Source organism: Polyodon spathula, chromosome 16, assembly GCF_017654505.1.
Source record: "Polyodon spathula isolate WHYD16114869_AA chromosome 16, ASM1765450v1, whole genome shotgun sequence".
In the NCBI taxonomy this organism is placed as follows: domain Eukaryota; kingdom Metazoa; phylum Chordata; class Actinopteri; order Acipenseriformes; family Polyodontidae; genus Polyodon; species Polyodon spathula.
In genome coordinates, this window is record NC_054549.1 from 9,527,276 (window position 1) to 9,537,940 (window position 10,665).

At 52.2% G+C, this 10,665-nt stretch overlaps 1 protein-coding gene across 1 annotated transcript; it reads left to right on the forward strand.

The window, feature by feature from the left end:
* The first annotated feature begins 242 nt into the window (after positions 1 to 242).
* Positions 243 to 4,151, forward strand: LOC121328929 (migration and invasion inhibitory protein). Its single transcript, XM_041274074.1, has 9 exons — positions 243 to 488; positions 526 to 975; positions 1,304 to 1,400; positions 1,573 to 1,684; positions 2,111 to 2,190; positions 2,295 to 2,424; positions 3,247 to 3,343; positions 3,454 to 3,588; positions 3,684 to 4,151. Exons 1-9 carry the CDS (start codon positions 243 to 245, stop codon positions 3,837 to 3,839), a joined length of 1,503 nt encoding a protein of 500 aa, XP_041130008.1. The 3' UTR covers positions 3,840 to 4,151.
* Positions 4,152 to 10,665: the final 6,514 nt, after the last annotated feature.

Below are 10,665 nucleotides of genomic sequence, written 5' to 3' on the forward strand. Positions count from 1 at the left end.
ATACAGAAATCACCAGACCAGAGTATCACAGCTGACATAACTCGCATAGTAATAATTAGTAGTCATAATTGTACTATAACGATTTGGTAGCACTAATGTTGTTGTTGTTGTTATTGTTATTATTAACAAATACATTTGAAGTTAGCAAGTCTGATTTCCAGTCGCCTCTCTCTCTCTCTCTCTCTCTCTCTCTCTCTGGCTGTAGTTTTGAAGCCTCCTTGTTTCTGAGGGGAGTGGGGGCGATGTCTGCCTTTGACCAGGCGGTGGCGCTGCGGCACCAGAACAAGGAGCTGCTGGAGAGACTGAGAGTGAAACAGGAGAGCTACCGACAGCTGAGGAGGGGCAGGGAGAGAGGGGAGCAGGCAGGGGAGAAAGGGGAGCAGGCAGGGGAGAGAGGGGAGCAGGCAGGGGAGAAAGGGAAGCAGGCAGGGGAGAGAGGGGAGCAGGCAGGGGGGAAAGGGGAGCAGGCAGGGGAGAGAGGGGAGCAGGTAGGGGGGAAGGGGAGCAGGCAGAGAGGGGGAGCAGGCAGGGGAGAGAGGGGAGTTGGCACAGGGGAGGGAGAGAGGGGAAGGGGCTCTGATCACCATCCCAGGAGAGGGGGGCCAGCCCTGGGCAGCCCGGGCAGCTCTGACTGCATCGCTGAGGCGCAGGGCTGGGGGAGAGGGAGAGGGAGGTAACAAAAGCTCAACGCCTTTCCGGGCTACAGCTACGCAACTCCAGGGAGCCGAGGGGTGGAAACAGAGGTGCAGCGAGACCCTGGGGTGGGGCAGAAAGATCCCAGGGCGGGGCAGCGAGACCCCGGGGCGGGGCAGCGAGACGCCGGGGCGGGGCAGCGAGACTCTGGGGCGGGACAGTGAGATAACACTCTACATTGACCAGCTGCTGCACCTCGGAAACGACCGGCAGAGAGGCACCTTCATCAGAGAGACCAGGAGACCCAAACCCATCCTGCTTCCCCCTCACAGCAGAGAGAGGGTGAGAGGGGAGGAGGGTTGGCGAGAGTCTGATTTTATTAGTGCTTTTATTTTATGTTCAGAAGCACAGCTGTTAGTCTTAAGCATCCTTTTCAAGCTGCAATACCAGCAGCAATGTCCTAGATGGCGCTGTTTTGCTAGTAAAATAAATCTGTCGTGCCAATGCAAATATCAGTGTGCTGCGCGGAGCAAAATAAGACTCCCATTGCAGAGCAGCGCTGGTCCTAATCAGTAATACAATTAGATCTCTCTCTGCCTTTCTCCCAATCTCTCTCTCTCTCTCCCAATCTCTCTCTCTCTCCCAATCTCTCTCTCTCTCTGTGTTACAAAAGGGGGTGAGTCACGTGACCTTCCAGTCACCTGAAGAGGCAAGTGAGGGGGAGGGCTGGTCTGTGAGGCCCTTCCTGGGCTATGATTGGATAGCAGGTAAGCGGGTCTCATCCTGATTGGATAGCAGGTAAGCGGGTCTCATCCTGATTGGATAGCAGGTAAGCAGGGGTTTGTGAACACATTGAAATAGCTGTTGCCATTAAATGCATCAGGTTTCTTGATTCTGGAGGGCGGAGCTTCCTTTAACACTGACCCCGCCCCCGTTCAGGTGTGCTGGACGCAGACTCCTCCCTCTCTGAGAAATCCGAGCCATTCTTCACAGAGCTGAGAGACTTCCGACAGGTCAACAGAGAAGAGTGCGTCCACAAGGAGTACATGGAGTGAGTGCACACTCACACTCGCACTGTCACTCACACTGACACACTCGCACTGATTCACACTAGCAGGTAAGCACGTCTCATCCTGATTGGATAGCAGGTAAGCTCACACTTGTGAACACATTGAAACTAGCTGTTGTCATTCACATGCATCACTGTTTCTTGATTCCGGAGGGCGGAGCACTTTTAACACTGACCCCGCCCCCGTTCAGGTGTGCTGGACGCAGACTCCTCCCTCTCTGAGAAATCCGAGCCATTCTTCACAGAGCTGAGAGACTTCCGACAGGTCAACAGAGAAGAGTGCATCCACAAGGAGTACATGGAGTGAGTGCACACTCACACTCGCACTGTCACTCACTGTCACTCACACTCGCACTCACACTCGCACTGTCACTCACACTCTCTCTCTCGGTTCACTTTGTTTTACAGAGCGGAGCGGCTTGACCTCTTACCCCTGACCTCAGTGAAGGACCCCCAGGAATTGGATTACTCTCGAGACACCCACCAGTGTAAGTCACCCCCCACCCCCATCTGTCACTCACCCCCATCTCCCCCTCTGTCACTCTCCTCTCTGTTCTCACTCTGCCCCTCTCTCGCTCTCCCTCTCTCTCAGGCACGCACTGTTATCGTGTGAACAGCAGGCTGTTTGCTGTGCCTCTGGACCCCCAGGCTGCCTGTCCCGTCTGCAAGACCCCCAGATCACAGCGCCCCCTCCCCACAGCCCAGGAGCCCGCCTTCATCCGGTGAGTATCAGAGTAACCCCGGAGCGATCCCGGACCCGCCCAGGAGCCCGCCTTCATCCGGTGAGTATCAGAGTAACCCCGGAGCGATCCCGGACCCGCCCAGGAGCCCGCCTTCATCCGGTGAGTATCAGAGTAACCCCGGAGCGATCCCGGACCCGCCCAGGAGCCCGCCTTCATCCGGTGAGTATCAGAGTAACCCCGGAGCGATCCCGGACCCGCCCAGGAGCCCGCCTTCATCCGGTGAGTATCAGAGTAACCCCGGAGCGATCCCGGACCCGCCCAGGAGCCCGCCTTCATCCGGTGAGTATCAGAGTAACCCCGGAGCGATCCCGGACCCGCCCAGGAGCCCGCCTTCATCCGGTGAGTATCAGAGTAACCCCGGAGCGATCCCGGACCCGCCCAGGAGCCCGCCTTCATCCGGTGAGTATCAGAGTAACCCCGGAGCGATCCCGGACCCGCCCAGGAGCCCGCCTTCATCCGGTGAGTATCAGAGTAACCCCGGAGCGATCCCGGACCCGCCCAGGAGCCCGCCTTCATCCGGTGAGTATCAGAGTAACCCCGGAGCGATCCCGGACCCGCCCAGGAGCCCGCCTTCATCCGGTGAGTATCAGAGTAACCCCGGAGCGATCCCGGACCCGCCCAGGAGCCCGCCTTCATCCGGTGAGTATCAGAGTAACCCCGGAGCGATCCCGGACCCGCCCCAGCTGTATTCCTGGTCTGATTTGACTCTCCCCGCTCTCTCGCCTCCCTGTGCAGTGTGTGTGTGCGTGTATTATATTGTATTGTCTTGTTCTGTAGGGTGACTCTCTCTCTCTCTCTCAGGGTGAGTATCCCTCGCTCCACACTGCTGCCGGCCTACAGGTACAAAGCACACCGACGCAAGAGCTTTGACCCATCCGACAGCCTGGCCCTGCCCTCGGTGAGTATCTCTCTCTGTCTCTGTGTGAGTCCAGGAGAGACTCTCTCTCAGGTGGATGATGTTGATGGTGTGATTGATCTCTCTCTCTCTCTGTCTGTGTGTGTCTGCAGCACTGTCTGTCAGGCTGGTCCTGCACAGCGCCCCCTGCTGCCCCTTCAATGAACAGCCTGGATCTGAAAGCCTCAGTGAAGCCAGAGACAGCTGGCAGTGTCCTCTCTACCAGCGCCCTCTACCTGTCACAGCTGGTAAGAGCTCCCCTCCTCAGCCTGCCCTGCAGTGTGCTCTACCCCTCCTCAGCCTGCCCTGCAGTGTGCTCTACCTCTGCTCTCCTCGTTCCCAGGACTGCTCCGTGTCCAGAGTGATGGGGGGGGCCCATACTGACCAGATGCTGGACCTGTCTCGCTCGGCCCGGTACCACTTCCAGAGACTGGACCAGGACCAGAACCAAGAGCTGAGGTGCAGCAAACCACACAGCACAGCGTACCCAGTGTACTGAACCAGAGAGAGACCCAAACACAGCACAGCACACCCAGTGTACTGAACCAGAGAGAGACCCAAACACAGCACAGCACAGCACAGCACAGCGTACCCTGTGTACTGAACCAGAGAGAGACCCAAACACAGCACAGCACAGCACAGCGTACCCTGTGTACTGAACCAGAGAGAGACCCAAACACAGCACAGCACAGCACAGCACAGCGTACCCTGTGTACTGAACCAGAGAGAGACCCAAACACAGAACAGCACAGCACAGCACAGCACAGCACAGCACAGCGTACCCTGTGTACTGAACCAGAGAGAGACCCAACAAGACTCAGAACAGCACAGCACAGCACAGCGTACCCTGTGTACTGAACCAGAGAGAGACCCAAACACAGCACAGCACAGCACAGCACAGCGTACCCTGTGTACTGAACCAGAGAGAGACCCAAACACAGAACAGCACAGCACAGCACAGCACAGCACAGCACAGCGTACCCTGTGTACTGAACCAGAGAGAGACCCAAACACAGAACAGCACAGCACAGCACAGCATACCCTGTGTACTGAACCAGGTGTGTGTGTGTGTGTGTAAGTGTGTGTGTTTGTGTCTTTGAAGTTTATTCTAAATTCAACACAAATTATTTTTTTTTTTATAAACTCTTGTGAAAAACATTTTTATTTTACAATAAAATAATATTTCTGGCCAATTAAGTTTTGGGGTGTCCGTGTCTTCAGTGTGAATTCAGAGACGAGCGTTTCCACTGGGACTCGTTCTCGACGTCTCCGCTGTAAATCGAGTGACTAACATTTCCAGTCTTTCTGCTGTGAATTCAATGATATCGTTTTGACTGGAAATCTTTCTCAGTGTCTTCTTGAAATCAGGAGCAGATCAGCGTTTCAGAGACAACTGGATTTATGTGTGTTCCAGTAAGAGGCAGTGCAGAGACAACACGACCAGGAGAGTGAACTAAACCAGCAAGCAGAGAGAGACAGGCAGGCTGCAGAGAGAGAGAGAGAGAGAGAGAGAGAGAGAGAGAGAGAGAGAGAGAGAGAGAGAGACAGAGAGAGAGAGAGAGAGAGAGAGAGAGAGAGAGAGAGAGAGAGAGAGAGAGAGAGGCTGCAGATAGAGAGAGAGAGAGAGAGAGAGAGAGAGAGACAGACTGGCTGCAGAGAGAGAGAGAGGGAGAGAGAGACAGACTGGCTGCAGAGAGAGAGACAGCCTCGCTGCACCCTGGCTCATGTCTCTTGCTGTTCTCTGCAGACGAAGCCAATCTTTTGATCTGCTCTCTCGGGATGACTGTCTTGTGCTGTTTCACTATGAGCAACCCGGCTCTGAGAGTGGACAGTTACTGGTTTAGCAAGCCTGCCTCAGAGCGCACAGTTAGAGGCTCTGCTGGTTTAGCAAGCCTGGCTCAGAGCGCACAGTTAGAGGCTCTGCTGGTTTAGCAAGCCTGGCTCAGAGCGCACAGTTAGAGGCTCTGCCGGTTTAGCAAGCCTGCCTCAGAGCGCACAGTTAGAGGCTCTGCCGGTTTAGCAAGCCTGCCTCAGAGCGCACAGTTAGAGGCTCTGCCGGTTTAGCAAGCCTGCCTCAGAGCGCACAGTTAGAGGCTCTGCCGGTTTAGCAAGCCTGCCTCAGAGCGCACAGTTAGAGGCTCTGCCGGTTTAGCAAGCCTGCCTCAGAGCGCACAGTTAGAGGCTCTGCTGGTTTAGCAAGCCTGGCTCAGAGCGCACAGTTAGAGGCTCTGCCGGTTTAGCAAGCCTGCCTCAGAGCGCACAGTTAGAGGCTCTGCCGGTTTAGCAAGCCTGCCTCAGAGCGCACAGTTAGAGGCTCTGCTGGTTTAGCAAGCCTGGCTCAGAGCGCACAGTTAGAGGCTCTGCCGGTTTAGCAAGCCTGCCTCAGAGCGCACAGTTAGAGGCTCTGCCGGTTTAGCAAGCCTGCCTCAGAGCGCACAGTTAGAGGCTCTGCTGGTTTAGCAAGCCTGGCTCAGAGCGCACAGTTAGAGGCTCTGCTGGTTTAGCAAGCCTGGCTCAGAGCGCACAGTTAGAGGCTCTGCTGGTTTAGCAAGCCTGGCTCAGAGCGCACAGTTAGAGGCTCTGCTGGTTTAGCAAGCCTGCCTCAGAGCGCACAGTTAGATGCTCTGCTGGTTCCCTGGCAGCGCCGCCCTGCAGGCTCAGTGGAGGTAGGACCCAGCAGCTCGTGTTGAAACGCAGGCACTGTCAGGGCTTCGCTGCTGCTGTGTTGAGGGCAGTGACTGATCCATGTTGGGAGGGTCCCTCTTGGTAAGAAAGCAGAGTGAAGGCAGTGTGAAGTGTTCCTTCATTCCTTCCTCCCATAGATACTTCATCATAAAACACCAGCTGTGTGTGTGTGTGTGTGTGACTCCCCACGGCAGCCGGGTTCTCCTCCGGTTCAAATGCAGACAAGTCTGCTTCAGTTTGGTTCAAAGTGGGGTCAGCTGGGAGTGTGTGTGAACATGCTGGTTTTACTGGGAGTCGCTGTGGTGCTGCTGGAATTCTCCCTGCTGGCTGCTTACGGTAAGACAGCAGAGTGAAGGCAGTGTGAAGTGTTCCTTCATTCCTTCCTCCCATAGATACTTCATCATAAAACACCAGCTGTGTGTGTGTGTGTGTGTGTGACTCCCCCTCCTCTCCTCTCTCTCCTCTCAGACTCCTCTCTGCAGTGGGGTGGCTGGCAGTCCTGGGTGTGTGTGTGTGTGTCCTCTCTCTCCTCTCAGACTCCTCTCTGCAGTGGGGTGGCTCTCCTCTCAGACTCCTCTCTGCAGTGGGGTGGCTGGCAGTCCTGGGTGTGTGTGTGTGACTCCCCTCCTCTCCTCTCTCTCCTCTCAGACTCCTCTCTGCAGTGGGGTGGCTGGCAGTCCTGGGTGTGTGTGTGTGTGTGTGTGACTCCCCTCCTCTCCTCTCTCTCCTCTCAGACTCCTCTCTGCAGTGGGGTGGCTGGCAGTCCTGGGTGTGTGTGTGTGACTCCCCTCCTCTCCTCTCTCTCCTCTCAGACTCCTCTCTGCAGTGGGGTGGCTGGCAGTCCTGGGTGTGTGTGTGTGTGTGTGTGTGTGTGTGTGTGTGTGTGTGTGTGTGTGTGTGACCTCTCTCCTCTCTCTCCTCTCAGACTCCTCTCTGCAGTGGGGTGGCTGGCAGTCCTGGGTGTGTGTGTGTGACTCCCCTCCTCTCCTCTCTCTCCTCTCAGACTCCTCTCTGCAGTGGGGTGGCTGGCAGTCCTGGGTGTGTGTGTGTGACTCCCCTCCTCTCCTCTCTCTCCTCTCAGACTCCTCTCTGCAGTGGGGTGGCTGGCAGTCCTGGGTGTGTGTGTGTGTGTGACTCCCCTCCTCTCCTCTCTCTCCTCTCATACTCCTCTCTGCAGTGGGGTGGCTGGCAGTCCTGGGTGTGTGTGTGTGATTTGCACAAGCAGGCTCGGATTCGCTACTTCACAGTGCAGCAACGCCCCGGTGAGATCAGCCTCAGCACCAGGGAGTTCTGGCAGGAGAAGCCGTGCGACCGGGTCGACTGCCAGGGCTGCACCGCGGAGCAGTGTCCCGGCCCCCCGGCACCCGCCCCACCGCGCCCCGAGGTCCAACCCTACGACAGCTTGCCCATCGTCGACGACGTGGGATAGACAGCGCCCCCTGTGTGCCACTGTGAGCAGAGATGGAGGGAGCGATGGAGGAGAGACTTTTAAGCTGCTGTTTGTTGGCTTGTGTGCATGTTTTAGAAGATGCTTTATTTGTAGTTATTTATGTCTCCTGATTTCACAGTGTGTCACACTATAATAAATAAGAGTGTGCACTGACAGTGTTGTGTTTTGGAATGGACGGGTAACAATAGCTTTTGAAAAGTTCAGCCCGGTTACAGAGAGCTCTCTGTGCTTTACAATGCTTCCCTATGCTTTACCAGACCTCTCTGTGCTTTACAATGCTTCCCTATGCTTTACCAGACCTCTCTGTGCTTTACAATGCTTCCCTATGCTTTACCAGACCTCTCTGCTTTACCAGACAATGCTTCCCTCTTTTACCAGACCTCTCTGTGCTTTACAATGCTTCCCTATGCTTTACCAGACCTCTCTGTGCTTTACAATGCTTCCCTGTGTTTTACCAGACCTCTCTGTGCTTTACAATGCTTCCCTATGCTTTACCAGACCTCTCTGTGCTTTACAATGCTTCCCTATGCTTTATGCTTTACCAGACCTCTCTGTGCTTTACAATGCTTCCCTATGCTTTACCAGACCTCTCTGTGCTTTACAATGCTTCCCTATGCTTTACCAGACCTCTCTGTGCTTTACAATGCTTCCCTATGCTTTGCCAGACCTCTCTGTGCTTCCCCATGCTGTCACTGTTCTGTATGTTTTATTCTATGTTTTTGACTGTGCTTTTACTGCGGGGAAACTTTTCTAAGGCTGTTTTGCGTAAACCGGTACTGATTTGTGTCATATCAAACTGACAAACTAAAACTGGTGCGTGCGGGCACTAATAACAGCGAGGGGTTACAGTAAAACTAACCATGCTGTACGGAATTACACGCACGAGTCATTGCATTGCTTTTGAAATACATGTATTCGATTGAAATGTGTGTGTGTGTGTGTGTGTGTGTGTGTGTGTGTGTGTGTGTGTATTCAATTGCATTAGCTGGACCCCAGCCTGCCTGCCTCCCTCCTCGTATTTACAGCACAAGCGCTCTGTTTGCACTGGCGTGGTAAACACGGGAATCATTCCTCGCTGAGCCACTCTGCGTCTTCCTCGCTATCACTGAGCCGGCCGGCCCCCCTGACTGGCTGCGGTTTCTTCACTTATCCGCAAGGAAAATACCAGCGCTGTTTACCTGGGAACCAGGAACAAATAAATCAAATTAAAAAAAAACCCACTGGCCGCAATATGCTTTGTCACCGCAAAACCAAACCCTCACGTTGCAGCGGACAGTCCCCAGACCCGGGGGGGGGGTGGGGGTGGGACACGGGACACACCGAGCCTCTCTATGATTCCTTCCTAAAGGGCAGGCGTGTGTGACAGGCTGGGCTGGAGTGACAGTCACTCGGGCTGGAGAAGTCCCGGCTCGGGGTTTCCCAGGGAATGCACCAGGGTTAGATTCCCGACAGAACGGGTTCATCCACGCGCTGTCCCTGTGAACGCCATTAGTAACATTCAATCAATCAATCAATCATTCTGTATTTTATATAGCGCCTTTCATACAATTCGTGGTAGTGTTTCGCGAAGTGTCTACGTCCTTGTTTTAGTTCTTTTCGCTCCTGTATACTATATGTTTATCTCTCTGTACATACATGTACTATATGTAAATGTCATTTTTGTGTGTGGACTACGTATTATGTAAGTATGTGCACCTTTCATGCAATTAGTGCTATGTACTTTATCACGTAATTTTATGTCAGGATTCTCGTCTTATTACTTTGTCACGAATTAAAGTCACCTTTAACAGTGGAAAGAGCAGAATACATGAAATAGCAGCATTAAATACAAGAATACATGAAAGTGCATTAAAGTGCATTAAATACAGTGGAAAGAGCAGAATACATGAAAGCAGCATTAATACATGAAATAGTGCATTAAATACAGTACAGTGGAAAGAGCAGAATACATGAAATAGTGCATTAAATACAGTGGAAATAGCAGAATACATGAAATAGTGCATAAATACAGCATAATACATGAAATAGTGCATTAAATACAGTGGAAAGAGCAGAATACATGAAATAGTGCATTAAATACAGTGGAAAGAGCAGAATACAGGATAGCAGCATAATACATGAAATAGTGCATTAAATACAGTGGAAAGAGCAGAATACAGGATAGCAGCATAATACATGAAATAGTGCATTAAATACAGTGGAAAGAGCAGAATACAGGAGTGCATTAAATACAGTGGAAAGCATAATACATGAAATAGTGCATTAATACAGTGGAAAAATAGTGCATTAAATACAGTGGAAAGAGCAGAATACAGGATAGTGGAAAGAGCAGAATACATGAAATAGTGCATTAAATACAGTGGAAAGAGCAGAATACATGAAATAGTGCATTAAATACAGTGGAAAGAGCAGAATACAGGATAGCAGCAGAATACATGAAATAGTGCATTAAATACAGTGGAAAGAGCAGAATACATGAAATAGTGCATTAAATACAGTGGAAAGAGCAGAATACAGGATAGCAGCATAATACATGAAATAGTGCATTAAATACAGTGGAAAGGCATAAATACATGAAATAGTGCATTAAATACTGGTTTTACTATAATACATGGAGTTTAAATAAGACACACCTGAGCTTGTTACCTGCACACACAGGGTAGTAAAACCAGTTTGTAGAGAAAGAAATGTGTCTAATATCTACCGGATATTATACTTTATAAAACACCCCAACAAAACCACACCAAGCGTCAGCACCAAATCAGAAGTACCGGCGTAAAAGTAGCGGCATTGCTGCTGAAAGATTTCAACTGCGATCAATCAAGTAACGGAATTAAGAAACTAACACGTTAAGCAGGGTTACCTTGATCGGGAAATTCCTTCACTGTGATCTGAGTGAACAATTGAGCGACTGGCTTCCGCCTACCTGAAACTGCGGTCTAGACATATAGATAACGCAACGCAGAAACACCGAGCCGAGACCGACACACACACACGGGCTTCAGTTAGCAATGCACTGAGAGATGCTAGACGAGCTTCAGTTAGCAATGCACTGAGAGATGCTAGACGAGCTTCAGTTAGCAATGCACTGAGAGATGCTAGACGAGCTTCAGTTAGCAATGCACTGAGAGATGCTAGACGAGCTTCAGTTAGAATGCACTGAGAGATGCTAGACGAGCTTCAGTTAGCA